Here is a 21,399-nt window from a genome sequence, read left to right on the forward strand (position 1 = left end):
TTCCTTGTATGCTGTTGGTAAATCAGGGCATCTTATAGCTTCCAGAATGAGACGCTGCTTTAATTACCCCTAGCAGGTACATAAATCACAAGGGTATGGATGATTACTTGGAGACTAATAACATGAGACAGCTCTTAATGAAGTTTTACAGACAGAACTCTTCAGTGTAACATCCCTTCCTGGGGATATTGATACATGTGAGAGAAGTGGCAATAGCAGGGGAGGGAAAAACGTACTTGTTCTTAACACAATATCTAATAACAAACTAAATCCAGAAGTCTCTGAAACAAGTCAAAACCAGGCCAGAAACAAAGGGATGTAAATACTGGCATAAAAACAATGGGTGCGTTTTTGTACTTTTTTTCTGTTTTAATCGAATATGCTCCCCTTCTCAGTTTTGATTTCTACAGTTACTGTTGTAACTGTTGTCATTCATTATTTTTCTTCTACTTACTGTTCCTCTACTGTTTTAAGTTACATTTGTATGTTTTCCAACAAATTAACAACAATTAGGTGCTCAGAGGCCTCCAGTTACTACAAGCTTCAGTCATTTTTTTTTTTGCAAATTGGTACAGAGAGTAGAAATAATCAGGAGTAAATGCAAGGTTTCGTGTGAAATTGAGTACTATTTTAGGTCTGTGACCAAGATTACACTTGATGAGAGAAATGGGGTAGAAAGAAAGAACAAGCTGCATTTCATGTCGATTGTAAAATACTCTAAACTTCGCTAATCCTAGAAACACAAGATTTGGAAGAAGCCGAGCCACATTATTCTAACAAAAACATTTTGTCTTCAACATAGCTTTCCGGATGAAAGCTGAAATCAGAGAATGGACTTACAAGAGCATTCAAACAGACTAAAAACTGCTAACAAAATTAATAATTATTTTGATCTCCTTGTTTCCCACCTATACAAGTTGCATCCTTTTTGTAAAAGTGACTTCTAATGGTTATAAATAAAGACTGTATGAGATTGAATGGCGTGGAATCATGGAATCATAAAATATCCAAAGTTGGAAGGGACCCACTTAGAAGAGATTTGCCCACTCATAACACGGTATTAGTCAATGCAGAAATATCATGAACTTCACTGAAAAACAGGGATTTATTTGCTTCAAACAACTTAAAGCTGCCTGGGCAGCCTCTCCTGAATGCATACTTTAACTCAAGTATTACAGAGTCGTATTGCCAAACTACTTAGAGATCAAAAAACCTTCTTCAAACTAGAGTTTATTTTCACAAAAAATAAGTTGATCTGCCACATGGTTTGTGCTGTGTAGTGATCTCCAGCTAGTGATCAAATTTTCAAACTTCCCAATCACGAGAAATGGCTCACTGTGTCCAAAGACATATTTGGAAACATAAGTTCAACTGTAATACTTCGGTGTGCTACTTTGTAAGGGAAAAACACACAACCGGATGGATTTGGTTTAATCTGTGAGAATACCCCTGTTAACTATGCTGTGTTGGACTTTTATTTAAAACGGATTTATGGAAGCCTGTTTGATCACCGTTCATCCTGTTCTTCGCTTACAGGCACCACAGTGACCTTGTTTACACCCAAGTTAATCATTAGGTCTTACAGAGGGTGGGGAACAGCACAGAAAGGCGAGGAATGGGGAAAGGGAAAGCAGAGTTTATTTTCAAAAATGAAGACATGAAAAATGTCAAGAAGTTGTAGGAAAAGCAAGACAACAACAACAAGGGCCTCTCACAGATATTTTATCCTTATGCAAACATAGCTTCATGTTCCCCAACCAAGACCACTACTGGGAAGGTGACGGCAGCCTCCATGTACTCTCTGTCAAAACTTGCATAAATTGTCGACTCCAGTAGTGCCTTCAGCACAAGTAATGGAGACCCATAAGCAGAAAGCTGTGAAGTGCCAACTTGTTTCCAAGCAGCCACCACAGAGGCTACCAGAAAATGGTAGCCTCTAGAGGACAAAAAAAAAAAAAAAAAAAGACTCACAATCCAAGGACTAATGAGGTCCCTCAAAACATTCCCTGCTCTGTCTCACTTCTATAAGCAACTTCTCTACTGAAGAAAAAGTCGAGAATCCTCTGAAAGCTGTTATAAAACAGGAGATAGTGAGACTGCTCCTACCCAAGTTAAGGCCAACATGACAAAATAGTACCTAAGGGGGAAAAAAAAAAAAAAAAAAAAAAAAAAAAAACAACTGGAATAGAGGGAAACAGAGCCACAGGAGATAAGATGAAAGGGGGGAGGGGGGGTGGAAAGGTTGGCAACAAGTATACCTATGGGAGGAGGAGGAGGAGAATTAGATTATGGTAAAAGCATGATTAGGGGAGGAGCAAAGACTGAAAAAAAAAATCATGCAAGCATGAAAAGGGGAAGATCCAAGCAGTGCACTTCTAACTGGGAAATGACTACTCAAAATTTCCATTTGAGAAATTTACCCAGAGCCCATCTAACTTGCCCTTAAATAGTCACACTGCTCCAGCCACAGTAAGCACACAAACTTTTTACATTACTTTTCTATCTTGGTGTTTATTTTAAATTGACAGAAGTATCAATATCTCACAAGCAAGCAATCCACAGAAGAGCACTGTGGGCATATAATCAGGGTAACATGGAAGCCTTTATAACCCCAAATTAATCTCTTGAGGTATCCCACCCAGCTCACGCAAAGTAAGAAACACATTCCTTTTAACCCCAATGTTTTTGACTCTAATAGATATAAAGCTGTCATCAACCTCTTCGTCTGCAGACACAAAGCTTCATAGACTGTTTTGCCTCTCACGTGCACATGCCTACAGACTAATCCCGGTGAAAGATGCTGGAATGAGAGACAAAGAAGCCAAAAACATGTATTTACTTGCACAACTGTGCTGAGAGCAGCAGTGCACATCCCCTTCCCAGAGGGAGGATCAGCTAAGGCTGACAAACCCTGGGACAAAAGGGAGAGCGCAGACCCCCACCACATCACACTCTCCATCCCCATGCTGAAACCACCAAGAAGGGAAGTCTTTGAAGACAACTGTAGAGCAAAACTGCCTAGCAAAGCAACAGCCCAACTTAAAAAAAAACAACCAAATCACGATTTCTGTCTTCTCTATCTCGACCTGGACTTCCATCACCCTACATATCTCCCACCTGGGAGCCTCTGAACATCTGGTTTAATATTGATAACAACTTCGTCATCACAGCATAGAAAAATACTTTTTAAAAGGAATAAAACGGAAACAAGTGTGAGCACAGAATTCAATCACACACAATATTAATCAGAGTAATTACACAATGACCACAGGCAACACAAAAAACACTGTCCTCTCTGAAGCACAGTAAGGTGGCTGCCTCCATGGCTTGTCAACTGGTACTTCCATGGTTTAGGTCTTTTCCATATGGAAACTGGGTCAACACCTTTTCAGTATGAGTAATTTTTATACTCCTTAGCTAGCACAAAAAGGCCTCTGTTGACTCTAAAAATAAATCCTGTACTCTAACAGGTCAAGCCCAAAGTCACTTCATTTTCTAAAAGCAGTAACAAACAAGGAGCGTGGAGTGTACTGTATCTCCAGCACATGAAACATGTGTCAGATAATTTTGTGTGGTTAATACAACGCAACAACCCCCTGCCCTAGGGCCTTCATCTCCAGCACGCAATTAAGAGCTTGCTGTTTTAAAGTTTCAAGGTTTTTGTGGTTGAAGGAGTAGTTCATTAGTCACAAGAGCTCCTTTTCTTGAACCCTTGTTAATTAACACTCTGATGTCTGTTCCCACAGTGGAAACAAGAGCGAACATTGCAAAACTGACCGCCCCTTGGCTCCCAAGAAGAAACAGGGTGATCCCTTTAATTTGGTTTGGCTGCTGCTCACACCACCATGTGGAACTGCTTTGGCTGATTGCAACAAAGTCCATTACTCACGTTTGTCTCTCCTGCCTGCATGCACCCTCACGAACGCTGTGATTACTGCTACACCCATGAGCGACCCAAGGAGCAGTTTATTGTAAGGCAACAGCTGATGCAGCTGCCAGATAGCCGGCCTTTCATACAGCCATCTCCTACACAGTTACGAAACACTTTTGACTACCACCTTACCCTAACAGTCACCAACGAGGCGTAAGTACAGGCACCTGGGAATCACCAGACATCAGCACTGGCTAATCACAAGAATATGTCAAACTGCATGGCATTAGCAGAAATGCTGACAGTGCATAGTTCTTCATCACGGACAAATCCACAGGAGGCCCTACTGGATTGTCCTAGGATATACTGCCTTTGTTTGCATGCCTACATTACTTTATGTTAATAGTCCCCAGAATACTTCTCTTTAGAAGTTACTGCTTGTATGAGCCAGGACACACAAGGAGTCTTGAGATTAAAGAGCAAAAATCCAAAGGGAGCTTGAAACACCTTGAAAAGCATCAAAATAACAATGCCAAAGTCATTCTGCTATGCCACCACACTTGGCCTGCAAAGGTTGATGCCATCACAGCTGAAGACTTCGTGGAGAGCTTCACAGGAACGCAAAAAGGATCAGAGAAAGCTTAAAGGTCTTCAATGAAAGTAGCAGGTGGTTTCTCAGCAATGTATGAGGGAAGACATGCAGAACAAGAAGCTATTCAACCATGAAGAGCTCCAAGAGCGAAATCAGCTAGCGCAAATTCAAAGCAATAGAAGAGGCAGCAGAGAGGGGGAAAGGCAGATCCAATTAGCTAGACAACAAAGACTTTGCAGGAGTGAAACACACTGATAACATTGTCCCTGTGACAGGAGAGACCTGCCTTGAAGCACCCAACACAATAGGCACTTTAAAGCACATCGCTGAAGCATCTCAGCTTCCTTTAAACAGACTGTGTCAAACAGCAAGATTTATCAATTGAGCAGTCGATCACCAAACCTCTCCACTCCCCCCCCCCTTTTTTTTTTTTTAATAATTGTGTTAAAGATTTAAAGGAATCACTTCAAACAATTTGCTGCCTGATGAATTTTCATTATTCTGTGCTGTTTTACAGCCCTGGTCAGGCACGCAGTGATAACGCTGCTTCCTAAAATAGCTGAGACCTCACCGGACTGCAAGTGCAACGCCCTAAATGTAAGGAAGCCAACTGTAAAACGTAACAACAATAGAGCCAGAGAGATCTAAGATCAGCAGCAGCAAAGCTAACCAAGGGCTCTGAATCATACACATGTCCAAAATACCACTGGCCTGACCAGGAGCCCTACCTCCTTCCCAGAAGTGAAGTATGAAGTGGAGCAGAGGAGGGCAGGAGAGAGCCCTGTGTCTGCCTCAGCCACTCCGACATCTTCACCCAGCATTTTTTGTATTATTAAGAGAGAAGAGTGAGAGCAAATACTCCAAGTACTCCACCTACTCCTAATAGGATGGTAACAAGATATTTCTGACCATCTGCCAAAGCTTCAAACAAGTCTTAAAGATACTTTAAGATACTTACAACAAAGCACCATCAAATATTTAAGAAAGTCAGCCAATTTAATTGATGGCTACTTGCTTCTTTCTCATAGCACTTTAGATAAATTGGATATTGTTTCTTATGGGTCATGTTTGTGGTGTTTTTTGTTTATGTGTGTGTGTGGTTTTTTTGGCAAGATCTTCTTCCAGGACACAACTTCCTTGGTGCTGCTTCCAAGCAGTGCATAATTCCTAGGCAATGGAAGCATTTCTAGGGAGGGCCCTCTTGTGTATAGCTAACAAAACTCCTAGAAGGGTGTTATAAGCAGAACGCAAATTGTTTAAACCTTGATAGAAAACCATTCTCAGAAGTTACCATATTTTTTAGAATACCCAAAGACAGTGAAGAACATTAAATGGCAAAATATGTTTCAGTAAAGACACAAGAGATAAATAACTGTTGAGTTTCCAGCTATCATTTCAACCCACACTTAATCCTTGGAAAATCAAGGATGATACTGGCCAGTAAAATTACACGCATTATGCTCAATTACACATGGGTTAGAAACCACACGGTCCATTTGGTATTCTGCAGCAACCAAGCCATATTAATTTGAGCAAAACCTGCACGCATCCATAGAAGCTCCCAAGCTGGGAAATGACTACTTCTGCAAATGACAGCTGAATGAGTCTCCAGGCACGTCTGGCAGGTGACTCCTCTGCTGGGAGCTGGAAATCCTCTCCAGTCATTCTGCCTTGAGATGCCAGTACAGATTTTACCATGCTAAAAGAACATATTCAGCGTTGTTGCTGGCCCTACGGCCACATCACAGCATCCCATTGTCAACCACCTTGTTTCAAGAGAGAGTAACTTTGTATGTCCAAGAATCTCATCAGCTTGGTATCTATGCATTGCGATGTGGTCTAAGAAGGTACAATATTAAACAATATTACGCTTACCAAAACCCAAAGTCAAGGTATTTCGCCAAAGGTTTACTTCCAGCAACATCAATGGAAATCATCATTTTGCTGCTGGCTTCCCATCATGGCTAGCACCATAAGATATGATGGTTCCTGCTGTAAGAAGAACCCAAACTAGCCCCAGATGACTGCTCCAAGTGTTTCTAACAATACCACAAGGATCTAAAAAGTATCAGCTACACCTGACTCAATCACAATTGTTGAAAGACACCATTCCATGAAGAATCACATGCTTCTGCTCATCTTCCTGCATAGCTTTACAAAGTAGTTCGTTCACCCAGCAGATGGGGCAGGAGGGAGCTAGACAAAGCAGAAAGGACAGAAGAGGCTAGTGATTATCACACAAGCATCTGTTATTACTCTCTCATGCCATACTTTCAGAACTTGGTGTTGTAACATACCGAATTTTTCAACAGATGCTAATAGCATAAGATATAATTACACCTCTTCCACATACAGATCGCATTTGACTACACTCAACAACTTTTCTATACAGGAGATGCCTATTGATTAGTAGTATTTCAACAACCCTACATGAAGCCATGCTTTCCTTTTATATGCCTGCACACCCTTTCTAAATAGGCACACCTCATTTTCTGTTGTCACTTCCTGCACTACAGCAGCTCTGGGTGACTTATGGCACAGGGATCATCCAGGAACCAACAGCACTGAGCCATGCTGCAGACATCACGGGATGGGCCCAGCTGGGGACTGACATGCTTACACTACCAGGATACCCCACAGAGCCCTTCTCAGTACTCAGTGGAGCCCAGAGCATCATTCAGCTCACCCCAAAATACACGCAAGATCTGCTGAACCATTTTGTAGGCTCCGGTGACTAGAACAAGAATACAGACATATAAATTAATCATGTCTTAATCCCGATTTGAATGCCACCCACCATATGACCAGAGGCAAATCACTTTCCTTTACCACATGCTCCACACACAGTGCCATATGTGGACACCTGAAGGAGCCCAAACAGACTGTCAAGGAGTTTATAAGTAACATAACTGCATCCAGGGATGGAAATAGCCATGCCAACCTCACTCGTGCTGTTTCTTGTACATAGATAACCTACTTCTGGTTAGTTAAAACTGCACTGTGTAACAGAGGCACATCCTGAACTCCTCACATCTTTAACTCCCTACCTTTAAAATAACAGCAGCTTCCTACTGAGAGGGATACAGAAAGAATATAGTAAAGATTGAAGTACCAGGGTACGGCCACAGTGATATATTACAGTTAAATCAAGATAAAAATTGCACAAGGCACAGAGCGTGCGCCTATCATACCTAGAGTCTTTGTTTCCCAAAGCTCTGTTCCAGCCATCTTCCCTTAATACTGTTAAAATCTTTATGAAAGTACCGCTGCTAGCCAGGATCCTGCCTGCCAGCATCAGCCTAATAAAGCAGTAGGCAGCAAATCATTGAAGAAATATGAAACTGTCATAAGTGCAACCACAGGAATAGGATCTCTGCTAGTGAGAGCCCCCCTGCCAGCCAGTGCCTCCTACAGAAGCACAGGTTTGTGTCAGCCCATTACAGTGCTCCAGCATGGGCACTGTTGCATCTACCAACCCACACACACCCTCCTGAACGATGAATGAATCTCATCCTCAAAGGCCAGTACTACACCTTCCTCCAATATACCTGTTAAATCCTAAGCATAACTGAAGGCCAACTATGTTCTTTTTTAAAAAAGAAAAAATAAAAAAAAAAATCACTTTATGTACATAACACACATGCTACCATGAGATACAACCAAAACTGGTAAGAAATAAAAAAAATTACTGACAGGTTTAATTTTCAAGTTCTTGTTTTCCTCACATATGGATTTATTTATCCTGTGCTGTTCTCTCAAGTAGCATCATGTATGTTAGAGGAAAGAAAAAGGATTGTTTTAAAATACAAATAAATAACTGTTGATACTTTTATGTTTACACAGGCATTGTATTTGACAAGAGATATAATGTTACTTCCTCTGGTGAATACAGCTGAAGTCCAAATACTACATGCACTATATTTATAAGAAAATCTGTAAGAAAAAAAAAAAAAAAGTACAAGGACACTGAATTTATAGCATATTTATCTTTTGTCTCCTCTTTCAACCAAAAAGTTTCCATTATAGCTTGCATCAGGAATGCCAACAATTACCAAGTTATGCTTTGCCATAATCCTCTCAAAACTCTGCTTGGTGGAGCCCTCAAGTACCCCGCACCTTGCTGAGGACGGGTGAGCAAAGCTGTGAACACAGATCTCCTCTAGATTTCCTGAGGGGGAAAGGGGCTGGAGGAGCGGCACTCTCATGTCAGAGCAGGTACCTGTACATTTCACCAGGCTTCCACTGTTTCCCTACAGGGCTCTCTGGGCACAGCTCCATCCCTGGACCTTCACGTGTTTTTCAGTCCGCATTCTTCAGGCGTGCCTGAACTGGCTCTCACAGCCCTCCATCCTACGCAGGAGGACAGGAAAAAAAAAAAGTCTTCAGTCCCTGCTGCTCTGTCTCCCTGCAGCCCTGCACCAACATGCACACCTGCAATCCCTGCTGAGGTACAGCGCCGTGCCTCCTGGAGCAGCATGACAGCAGCCATCTCAAAACAACGTTTTTCAGACACCAAAGACACAGTACTGGTACTCCAATGGAGATCAGCAGAGCTTCACTCTTCTGCTTGCATGTCCAGCTGTCACCATGGGCTGCCTTCTGGCTGTCACGGCAAGGACACAGCTTCTTCACCACACCAGGGCTCGGAGGAGAAAACACACTGCTGCTCAGGACAGAGCATCACCTCTGGAACTGACGACAGGAGCAGCATCGCAACAGAAAGCAATAGTTCCTTTTGGTTATGCGGGGGGGGGGCCTTTCACAAGCTACACAAGTGAGAAAGCCCAGCTGAAGCCCTTAACCAGCTTGCCTCACAACATAGACAAAGGAAGCAATACCTTGAGCCCTGCCCTTCTGTTCAGGCTGGGAAAGCATCTGTATCAGACAAGATATCGCCTATTTAATGACAAAATAGGCATATTACAGAGCTTTTCATAATGCATTCACCTGGCAAACTGCATTCCAGTAATACAAGACTCGGTGAGATAAGGAAAGATACTATTAGCATTAATGATAAAAGGATGGCAACCTAAGCAACATTCGTTTTGCACACACAAGGCAGAGACATCAGGATCATATTAGCCTAGAAGCGTGTATCAACACTTGCTTTAGCAGAAGCCTTAGCCCTTGATGAGCATCAATTAAGTGCTAAATGGAGTTCTCTCCTTTGATCAAGAAGCAAGATAAGATCACATTTACACCACAGAGCTTTGATTGCAACACCACACCAGACACTTGGCTTACCTACACCTAACTACTAATATAAGAAAGTCCAAAAAAAAAAAAAAAAAGATTTTGGTATTGCAGTGAAAGAGAATTGTCTTTATGTAAAAGGGCAGGAGAAACACGTATAAGAAACTACACGACCTCAGCACTAATGCAGTATTAAAATACAAGTTGGTCAGATACTGAATGAACGTCTGTAGACCAAAGTTGCAAAGGTCAGTGATTTGATCTCACCAAATCAAATACAGATGCTTGGTTTTATCCAGCACATGCAACATTTGATGAAAAGTAGCTACTTTTCATAATATCACAAATATCTATTTTAATAGCTAATGAATGTTTAAAACTGGATTTAAAAAAAAAAAAAAAAAAAAAAAAAAAAACACAATCAGGCAGATTCTATGTACCTCCTGCAGATCCTCCAAGCTGTAAAATATTATTAGTTGTATTCTGAAAGGATGGAAGCAGGCATATGGAAATCTGCAGGCAATCTTCTTATGCAAAGCAAGCATGGCCCAGGGATATGAATGATACCTTAGACTCAGAAGTCATCTCACACTAGAAATTAGAGCCCTAATGACAAAAGGACTATATACCCTGCCTAACTTCAGACAGAGATACAAACAGTATTTTATTTGAATTTCCTAACTCTTATTGCAGCCCTGTGAAGTAACATTAAAATCTGTGAACAATCCTGTGACCACAAGAAACTGAGTCCTAAAGAACTACTTGTAATTATGTAAGAGGTTGCTACAGAGGTCCCAGCTCCATTAATTCCTATCCACCCTTCCTTTCCCCTCTGTAAGTTACTGACAACATCAGAATCCCACTACCTTCTCCTTTAAACAGGACTTACATATTTGGAGTATCTGGAGGACTGAAAGCAGGGACACTCCCAAAACAACAAACCTGTAATGAGGTGAGATCGGAGCATGTGATGACGTCAGGAAAATGTAAGGTACAAATTAAGACTAATGATATCACAAGTACAGAAAAGATACAATGGAAATCAATTTTTACCAGTTAATTCACAGAGGCACTGATGTTTGGACTTATGCACTGACATAGCTTGTGTGTGAAGCTTCCTTGCAAAGCCAAATCTTGTTCTAAGATGATGCAGCAGAGAACTGAACAGTCTCAACATCTCTTAACACTTCTTAACCGTTGCAAGTCATCAGCTGCTTGACATGCCTGGAAGGAGCTTAACTGATAGAGCAAGATTTAGATCAGGCAATCCAGAAGCTTAGATTTAAGAAATCAAAAGGAAAGAACAAACACCACCCAAAGAAAACCCCACATGTTTCTAAATACTTCTTGACAGGCCGTCTGCACGCATCACTCCAACTGCAATTCATCTAGTAGCATCTGTTGGATAACAACTTTTTTGTCAGGCTCTTTTACTTAAGAAAATAAAGCATCATGACAAATTTCAACATGCATTTTATCTAGTGCCCTGTACTTTGTCTTCCATTAGCTCGTGCAGTGTGCTAGACAGTGTACAGACAGAGGCATGATCCTTGGCCAAGAGGACTTACATGCTAAAAACAAAGAGTCCAAAGCAGAAAGAGGCAGAAGGAACAAGCACATAGTAACTAGAATTACGAAAGTCTGACAGAAGAAAGGAGGATTTTGCTCCAGAAGTCTCAAACAATGGAAACAAAAGACTTCTGATCACTGAAAGAAAGGCGTTTGAGAAAAAAATGCAACCAATTCATTGGCCAGTTGCTACCACTAAACAGTTAGAAGAAACTTCACCTAATAACTACCACCACTACTATACCTCTAATTGATTAGTACAAGTGTTTAGTTTACCAGTTTAGTTTAGTACCAGTGTTTAGGTACCACCTAAATATACTTTTTACCCACTACCCACCCACCTGTACCTTAAATTCTTTGTCAGAGTTGCATAACAATTTCTTTATAAAGATTACAATCAACTTTCCAGCAAAGCCCATGGAGAATTTAGCATTTAAAACGTTGCTTTTCAGACATTATGATGACAGCACTCTACTTCTAGACCTGTGATGTTTGGTTAAAATAGTTTGAACAGCCTCTTAATGGCAAAGCAAACAGAGCTGACTGTGAACACTGAAAGATCATAAAAAAAATATATAAAAAAAATAAAAAAAAAATAAAAACAGCACAGAACCCACAAGCAGCTCAAGAAACTGCAACACAGCAGAAAAACATGAAAACGTGATCTAAACACACGAACACAGAGGCCAACTCCTCTGTTTTATTTTTTCATACACACTTATCTTAGCAACAGTGAATGAATAATTTTAAACCAGCATTCGTACAAACTGGTTGTGCAGCTTTTTCACTTCAAGTTTCATCCCACAGACAAACACTAAATAGATTTATTTAGTATTTTCACCTTCTGCTGGCAAAACATTATGGGCCGGCTACAGTCAGAATTGCAGTTCAAATACCTGAAAAGAGAGCGTGTTCATTCAATACCATTTCCTGATGTGTTTAATAAGGCTGTTTGAATATATTTTTAAATAATCAAGCAAACAGAGAAACTCCTCTGCAGTTATGGGCAAGTCTTTCTTCTACTTTTCATTGAAAGCAAAAAACTCTCTTAAGAGAGAAGTAGCAGTTTATTAGCATTAGATTTTTTTCCAAATAACTTGAACACAATAGTGTTTGCTTCAGAATACTTAAAAAGAAAAAAAGCTGGAAAAAAAAAAAAAAAAACTTCAGTGCTATGTGTCACTCATAATTGCTTCTGAAATCCAGCTCCAGTTTGCAGCTCCCAGCACACACAGTTAACACAGCTGACCTTGCTGAAATCTCCCTGGGTAAGCGAGATAGCACTAAAAAAAGAACACCAGGTCCTCACGATTAATTGCTAACTATTAATAAATTAGCATATTTCTCTTCCTTCTTCCAGGCATACCTATAAATAAACGCACTTTCCCTCAAGATTGACCAGGAATGGAAATCAGAGTATTTTGTGACATAACAGCCACAGGAATAAACGACACCCATGAACTATTGGGTAATGGAATAACTGAACCTACAGCGCAATAAAAAGACCAAAGTGCCAGCTCGATCCAGAGCTAGCTGAGCCCACAGCTACAGGAACAAAGGCCAGATTGTAATGGAGACTCACAACAACGACGGCATATAACCACAAGCATGTCAAACTGTCTTTACCGTGTAAAATTTGGCTTGAAGTCACAAGTCACATAAGTATGCTAGGCCTGGGGGCAGCAGGGAAGAGGGAAATCAGGCTACTGAAAACAAAGAGGAGATACAACGATGTTGTCTAGTAAGACGGTGACATTTTTCACAGAGGAGAACCTCCCCTTACACAACTTTTTGGTCTCACATCTTTTGAGGAATGACCCTAGCTGCAAGGTTTTCAGTAGCCAGGGGCTTCTGGGACTACAGGAAGTTTCTCCGCAGGACCACATTACTATGTTTTCTTCAAATTGTCACTCTGCCAGAGAGGTATGCCACTTCTGTGCTGGAGATTTTTCCACACAAATGGCCCTATGTCAATGAGTTCTTGATGATTTCTGCACCTGGGATAGCCAAGCCCAGAAAACTACAAGTCCACAGTCAAACGATACCAGCAGCAGTACAGCAGATGTGCTGCAATCTCTGTGGCTGTTAGCATGTCCCAACATAACCTGAATTACTCCAGGACTCCCTTTTTTAAAAGCTCTGGGGGAAGGAGTAGTACAAGAGCAGTGTGAGAAAGAAGTGAGGACTCTGAGCCTACGAGCATCTTGGCCCGCACAGGAGCAAGGCTGCAGGTCAGCTGCAATGCCAGGCAGGAGCAATATCTCTCCCAGAAGGATCAACTCAAAAATATCAACATCTCGGTTCAGTCAGTTCCAAGAAAATAGTGAAGGCCAAATCATTAAACAAGCTCCACACAACCACCTGCAAGCAAGTCAATTCAACACAGCAACCTAGACACACACACAAAAAAAAAAAAAAAAAAGAGTACCTTTCCACTGCTGAATATAACCCCCAAGTACTTCTCAAGTCCCTGTCACACGGTAAGAGAAGCCCGTGACTACACCAGCACCTCTTCTGGACAGAAATTGAAGAGGTGCCCATACAGTTACCAGTTTCCGAATATCGATGCAGCAGCTCTTCATATCCTTGCTAAAAAGCATAAAAAGCATATGTAGGTGAATGCTTCACCTACAAAGTTGCTAGTGAGCAAAAGTACAACTCTTCAGCAGCAGCTTCGATTTCACTAGACCCACTCTTCACAATTCTACTACTGTCAGTACGGTCGCTTTGCCAGAAATACACCCTTCTTCACAAAAAAACAGCAGCATTCTAGTCTGAATTAACAAGAGAACACAAGCGACAGCTTCTTGTATCACCTATTGTTGCCAGAGACAAACAAAGCTCTTTTCATTTAAAATCTGGCTACAAAAATCTAAAAATATTCACTTTTGTGTAATTAATTCCAAATAGGTTCTATTTTAAATTACAGATAAAGCCTATTTACAGAATCTGCATAGAAATGAATAGCTCAAAAATCATAGAAAGAAACTATTCAGGATAAGAGCTGTCCTGTTAAAAAAAAAAAAAAAAAGTTAGTTTTGTCTGTTTGTTTTTTAAAGGAAGACAGGTTCACAAAAAGCAAATAAGCTAACTGTCCAGAAGCAGTTATACAGCTTACTTTTGGATTTGGCTTTTTGGTAATTGCTTCCTGGAATAGGGGAAAGTTTTTATGCTTCTTTTAGTTGGGAAAAGGTGGGGTTTTGTTGTCCTTTTTTTTTTTTTTTTTTTGTAGTTGCTGTTTTTGTTTGTTTTGTTTTCAGTCTAAAAGTATCAATTAATAGATGCTTGATTGTAAACAATTCAAAATAGAAAAACAGTTCCTGGAGAAAACTTCTGTTTTCCATTGAACATTAAAAATGGACTAAATCAGACCATTTATTTCCGCTACTCCCTTAATTTTTTTCCAAGATGCTTTTATCGCTGTATGACATGCATGCATCATTATCTGCAAAACCAATCTCCCCACTGCAAGTTGGCATCTCCCACCATAGTTATTTATGTCATTCTCCTAGAACACATCTCCATGGCACCACAGCACTAACTACAGGCAGAGGACACCACCAGCCAAACATTTTCTCCCAGAGCTTGACCAGTTGAGTGAAGCTCATGGTATTACATTCCTAGATGGACAGTGATAGTCAAACAAAAGGCCTAAGCTCCTCTCCAAACATTCTATTAATCAGTGTATTTATAAAACTAGCCTCGAGAATTGAAGATAATAATCATAAGTTAAAATACAGACTATTGGTCTCTGCTCAAACATAAAATGCAGTGGTTGTGAACTACATAATAGTCAAGCATTTTGGCTTAAAAATAAACCATGAAACATAGCATTAATAAGGCTGCTATTAAAGTGTCAATTTTAATGCGCAGAGATGAAAGTCTAGCCAAAAAATAAAGTTTTCCACATTTCTTTATTACAATCTTGTCATGCAGGGAGTGACGTAAAAAGACGCCGTGCACTCAAATGCTTAGAGGTCAAATGCTTACCTGGAAACTGAAAAACAACAGCAGAAACAAAAGTCACTGGCAGTCTTTAATTTATTCCTTTGCATTTCAAAGGACACGCGTTAGCATTAGTCAGAAGATCCACCTTCCAACTACAGCCAGGCCTCAAATTATTCTGCATAACACTAATTGAGGGTCCAACTAAAGAGTTACCTGTTCAAGAAACCTGCAAGTAAAATAAATTATGCAAGAAAGCAAGCCAAGCATGCTTAAGTATAATAAAGCCTTTTAGAATGATTAGCAGGTTTACTCTTTAATCTGGCAAGGTAACAAACTTTCAGTGCCCAAGAGAAAAAACACAATGAGGGAACAGCATTATATAAATATTCCACATGCCAAAGCAGAAGGCTTATTTCATTGTAACAATGCACTCCTGTTTAAACCAATACCAAGAGGAGAAAGAGAGGTCTTTCTGGGGAAGTTATTTAGATGTTAACGCATAACTTCGGAGCACGTCCGTGCGGGCTCCTCTCCTTCCAGAGGCTGCGCGGACAGTCCATCATTGGCACCGGCACGCCCGGACACATGTTCACACTCAGGAGGGCTGGGAGTATCCATCTTGCTCTCTGTACGAAAACATTAGCCTGCTTTCCAAATTTGACTCAGTCTCGAAGCGAACTCCTGCCAAGTGCTGACCACAGGCATGCAGTCTAATCAGCATTATGGTCCTGAGACATCGGAGTAATGGCTGCTATAAGTGAGTGCCGCTGCTAATCCAGGGGAGCTTTCAACTCTCAAAGCATTCGTAATTTCGCATCAACTTCAAATCAAGGAAAGCCTGGGAAAACGCTTTATACAACAAAGGGTGATGGCCCTAAAGCACAGTCCTGCGAGACAACAGCAGTCCGTCCCACAAGTCACAAGCCTCTCACCTAATTCAGAGCTATTTCCCTTTTGATTTTCGCACTGCAGAGCAGGAACTGCGAGCGCAGACCTCTAATTGCCATTCAGAAAGTGCCATTCACTGGCACTGTCCGACCAGGTTTGACAGAGTGGAAGCCAAAACTGCCTTCCCAAAAAAAAAAAAAAAAAAAAAAAAAAAAAAAGCCACCGAGCACTGCAGGTGTCCCCCCAGAGGGACGTGGGGTACCTGCGGGCACAGCTCGCAGCCCCCACCTCCATTCCCCCGGGGAACAGCTTCCCAGCGCCGCACCAGCGGACGGGCTCTGCAAACGCCTTGCTTAACTCCAGCTCTCCTCCTTAACTCAACTTTGCTTAACTTACAAACCAAGGTGTTTTCGGCCAGCGGGCGAGTTTCGCCCGAAGAACTGCAAGCCAACCCGCGCGGCCGGCCGGCAGGAGGGGGGGGCTGCCCCCGCCGGGCACGGCCGCAGGGGGACGGGAGCGAGCGCTGGGGGAGCTCCGCCGGTGCCCCGCTGCCCGCCCCGCCGACGGGGCTCACCTCCTCCCCGCGCCCCGGAGAGGGAGGAAAAAGCGCCCGGGGCTCACGGGCCCCGAGAGGGAACCGGCCTGGAAGAGTCGCCCGCTCCCGGGACGGGGCTGCCGCTGCGGCTGGGGCTGGGGCTGGCCCCGCTCGTCCACGGGGCAGCCGAGCCCGGCAGCAGAAAGTTCCCGCGGGCCGTGCCGAGCCGAGCCGAGCCGAGCCGAGCCGTGCTGGGCAGCACAGGCGCCCTTACCCTTGGTCCAGTCCACCACTTGCTTCGGGCTCCACCTGGTCACCGGCTCCATGGCGGGCTCGGCCCCGCCGGGACCTGCCCCTGCGGGACACCGGCACCACCGCTCCCGCAGCCCGCCCGCCGCGCTCCTCCGGCCGCGGACTCGCCCCCTCTCAGGCTCCCATCCCCGCGGCCCCGCTCCCCGCCCGCCCCGCGCCGGCCGGGCCGTCCCCCCGGGCCGGCTCCTCCCGCGGGCCGCGGCCGGACCCGCCCCGCCGCCGCTCCGCCCCCAGGTGCTGCCGCCCGGCTCCCCTCGGCCGCCCGCAGCTGGCCTCACGGCCGGCGGGCTTCGGCCCGAGGGCCCAGCGGGAGCCCGCTGCCCCCGGCCCGGCGCCGTGTGTGGAAAAGTGCCGAGGAGAAAGTGCCCGTGGGGGCTCTTGGGCTGAGCTGTCCTCGAAATGGCAACCCCCAAGGCGGCACGGCCCGGCACGGCTCGGCCCGGGGAGGAAATGGCCGCGGCGGGGCAGGGAGGCTGCTCCGGGAGGGATCGGACGTTTGACTTAAATAAATAAAACCAACACACAGAAAGTGAAGTTTCTAAGATCCCGGCTTCAGAAGGAAAACTGTGTGGTTTTCTGTGCCAGTATCGAGAAGCCTGCGATCACCTAACTGCTCCCCTCCTTGGCTGTAGCCTTCCTCTCAACAGCTGTGTCGTGGTTGCTTCAGTTTACTCTGCACATTTTGGATTAGAAAACTTTGATATACACATACCGGACAGTGTGTTTCAAAACATGCTGAACACAGCCCCCGTAACATATGTGTCGTGATGTGTGGCATTGTACTTTGATAATTAACACTTTTACATAAACATGACTGAAATCTCTACACGGTGTTTCTGCACAGCACGCTGAAAGAAAGTGAAGTGGGGTCAAAAACAGATACAGATCCTCCTTTCTTCTGCAAAGCAATTAAATGTTGTCTTTTACACTGGCGTTTCTTGTGCAGACCTCCAAAGTTCAGTACGATGACAAATGTGGCTGCTACATGAATGACTCCAATAAAGCCGATAGTCAATAGACTGTCTGGACTTTAACAAAGGGATGATTTCCAGAATTACAGCAGTTTGTTTCTTTTGAAACTACTGTTATTTGTGCCTTCCACATTCACAGTTGCTTTGTAGTGTTTATAGTTTTATGTAAAACATTGTAGGGGTTGGTGTATTACCATAGTGTGTACAAAAAAGCAAATTAAATTTCAATATATGCTGTGCACATGTGAAAAAAAAATGTTTTTGAACTCTCAAAAACATGGTTTTTTAAAACTAATGTATTTTATAGGCTCAGGATTTCTATGTGCAAGAGGGGGATTGCTGTTGAGGTGGCTTTGTGGTGTGTGGGAGGGAAGGATGGACAGACACGTGGGACATTTCTTCTCGCTGTGGTTTCCGAGGGGGTGGGTTGAACGCAGCCAGGCAGGCAGAAGGGTGGAGATTAGGGGGCCTCCCGCTCTCCTGCCCCACAACCAGGACCTGCCCAAGGGTGGCATGGTGGCCGGGCACTTCAGTGGCAGCTCCATGTGAGTCACAGCCCTGTGGCAATTTTAGCAGCCTCTGCAGGCTGCCATCAACCACTCTTCTCCCGATATTGGTATTTGGTTTATTTCTGAATCCTGCACTTAGAAGAGTCCTTGGGTGTGGTGGCCATTTCACCATAATGTTATTTCTGTTTTTCTGTTCTCACTTGGGAGCTACAGTGAGCCATCCAGTGTACCTCAGTCTCACTTTCCTCAGCTGAAATATTTTGCTTTTGCCCTGGCCACCTCCTGAGGGCTGTGTCAACCCTGGGAGTGTCAGCCTCTACTTAGAGGTTTAACTGCTGACCTCGATAGCTTCATTCTCAGCATACGGACCTCCACTGCTCTGCTCACTTCTCCCAAACGCACCCTAAGACCATTTCCATCAGTAATGCAGCAGGGAGACGTGGAGAAAACACGTATTTTTATTACATGCTTCACTTAGCAGATCTGGCTCAGCAACAAATTCCAGCACGAAGCCCTTTTGCAACATGTAGAAAGGTCTTACTGTTCCTCTTGCTTGGCAAAGAAGAGCAGAGTGAACTCTGCTGTGACAGCAACACTGAAATTTTCACTTGTCAGTATTTGAGAGTGGGTAAGCAGCTAGGATTTCAGACTGCCCAGAACCCCAGTTTTCAGAGGTGCACATCTCCACCCATCTGCTGTCGCTAGACATATACTGAAAGTGTAGGGACCGGCAGTTCTGTGTGTGGTTGTGCAGTGCCTGGTGGTACTGGCTTTCCTGCCGCAGCAGAGGGAGCCTGCCCTGCTGCAGAGGCTGGCCGTGGAATCAAGAAGTGGCACCTCACAGGTTCTAGGTTTGGGAAGCAGTGGTGAAAAACAGAAAGGCCTTTTTGCATATGTACCTAAAAACTAGTTTGTTTATCCTGTTTGCCACATGGTGGCTGAAGGTATATTTCTAATTCGTGACTGTAAAGAGCTAAATTGTTTATTTGCTTTTTGGTGTGTGAAATATTTTGCTTCTCAGTTCACCTCTCTGCATATATGAAAGATTAACATGCAATTCACCACAACCTTAATATTGGTGGAGCAACCCAAAATTTCTTGATTCCCCATTGAAATGTGTCATTCACACTTCAGAAACAACAAAGCAGCAGCTCCCAACCCTTGCAGAGGCCCCAATGAACAGATGGGCCTTGCAATGTGCCCTTTTAATGGTTTCACAACAGTTAGTGTCACAGTGCTTCAGTCCTAACTACACAGATGCTTCCCAAGGTTGCAGGAAGGAAAGCAAATGTCTCTCACTGTTGGTGTTTGGAGCAGTCATCTGCTGTTATCTTTCTCTGTCACATGTCTTGGGCCAGTCCCCATGTCTTATTTGGATAGGATGAGCACCAGATTTTGTGAATCAGACAAGCAAATCTGGTCACTTGCTAGCAGATTGCCAATCTGATAAATCCATTATTCATTGTTATAATTTTCTATAATTTTCAAGATGAAAAATCTACTTTTTTTTTTTTTGTTGTTGTTGTTGCTGTGTTTTGTTGTTTGTTTGTTTTTGTCAGCAGGACAATATTGTAGTGTCTCTGTGTTCTTTGATTACATTATTATATCCCTTAACACCAACTGCTTTACAGTCCTCTGGTCAAACGAAGTGAGGCTGAGAGGGGAAAGAAGCACATATTCAATTTCTTAGATGGATTCCTAGCCAAGTTGCTTACCTTTTAAAAGTTGCTCTTTTAAAGCCAAGATTGTAACTGTTCTTTTGAGTTGATTTTTCTCGTAATCACATCATCTCAATGCCTTCTTTATTTGAGATGAGATTAACTAGTAGTCAGTTGACATGATGCAATTAGTTCTGTTTGTAGATTAAGATAGTTTTGTTCAAGAAAATACTCATTGCCTGAAGAAATAATAATAAAAAAATATTTTTTTCTCTCTCTCTGATGTCTATGAATCAAAAAATTACATGCACATCTTCAGATGCTCTATGGATTAGTTTACAAGTTTTGTGCCAGTATGGAGTATCAGGAAACATGTTGGTTCCCTTTCCATTCTTGCAGCCACATGTGAATTTTATGTTGCTGTGGCAAGGCCCAATACCAGCTCTCCAGATGTGCACATTTTTTCATTAGTTGTAATTTTCCAGTGATAACAGTGATTTGATTTAAAAGAACATTCAGACCAACTGTTTGTTGATTCCCTGCTTTCTTCATTTTCTTTTTTCTTTTCCTTTCTTCTTTCTCCCCCCCCCATCCCCCGACCAGATTTTCAAAGGATCAACAGCTTATTTCACCTGGATGGTCTGGCAGCACACAGCTCAGTGTAGACCAGATCATGGCTCTACAGTCATGGCAGGTCATGGCAATGTGCACTGTCACATCACCCATCAACAAAGATTTACAGAGCAGTCTTAATCCCACAACTGCACCCCTGTCAAGTTAGCAGAGGATGCTACAGTGTTTATGTCACCTTCAGGATTTTATCCTAGCAGCTGGCCAGCAGAAGCAGCGCATGTGATTCTTTTACAACATAAAGTCTACTGGGAAAAATTTCCCTTTCCAAGATAAAAATAAACAGATAAATTATATATATATATATGTGAATCATTGGAAAGTTTGCATCAGATTAACATCAGATTTATTGTTTTATCTAAACACAGTCTGATTGATCTGCCTCTTAGACACAGATTTCAATACCAAACCTGCCTGCTACCAGGTCACCAGCTTGGATTTAAGTCATCCATGGCAGATAGATGATCACATTTCTCACAAAGTAGCCAAAATGTACAATATGGATTGTATTCAAATTTTAAGCTGTCTTCATGACAGACAATAGTTGATTTAGCACACACACAGACGCACACACAGAAACAAACAAACAAAATAGTTGTATAAGGATAAGACAGCAAAACACATTGAACACTTTTGAGTTTGATGAGTTTGGAACAGATTATCTCTTTACTTCATGTGGCTGCAGCATATTTTTGGAGGAATTTCTGGCTCCAGTGTCCATGT

At 42.8% G+C, this 21,399-nt stretch overlaps 1 protein-coding gene across 3 annotated transcripts in view; it reads right to left on the reverse strand.

Annotated features, from left to right (window-relative positions):
• CNKSR3 (CNKSR family member 3) overlaps positions 1–17,026 on the reverse strand; it is a 57,824-nt gene extending 40,798 nt beyond the window's left edge. For 2 of the 3 annotated variants that reach the window (XM_084515865.1, XM_084515866.1), the window contains exon 1: positions 16,871–17,026. In XM_084515865.1, coding sequence (XP_084371991.1) covers positions 16,871–16,922 — 52 coding nt within the window. In that variant the 5' untranslated portion in view covers positions 16,923–17,026. The remainder of the gene's footprint in view (positions 1–16,870) is intronic. The other variant, XM_084515867.1, reaches the window with a different exon arrangement.
• Positions 17,027–21,399: the final 4,373 nt, after the last annotated feature.

This window comes from Aythya ferina (genome assembly GCF_964211825.1).
Source record: "Aythya ferina genome assembly, chromosome: 3".
NCBI classification, from domain to species: domain Eukaryota; kingdom Metazoa; phylum Chordata; class Aves; order Anseriformes; family Anatidae; genus Aythya; species Aythya ferina.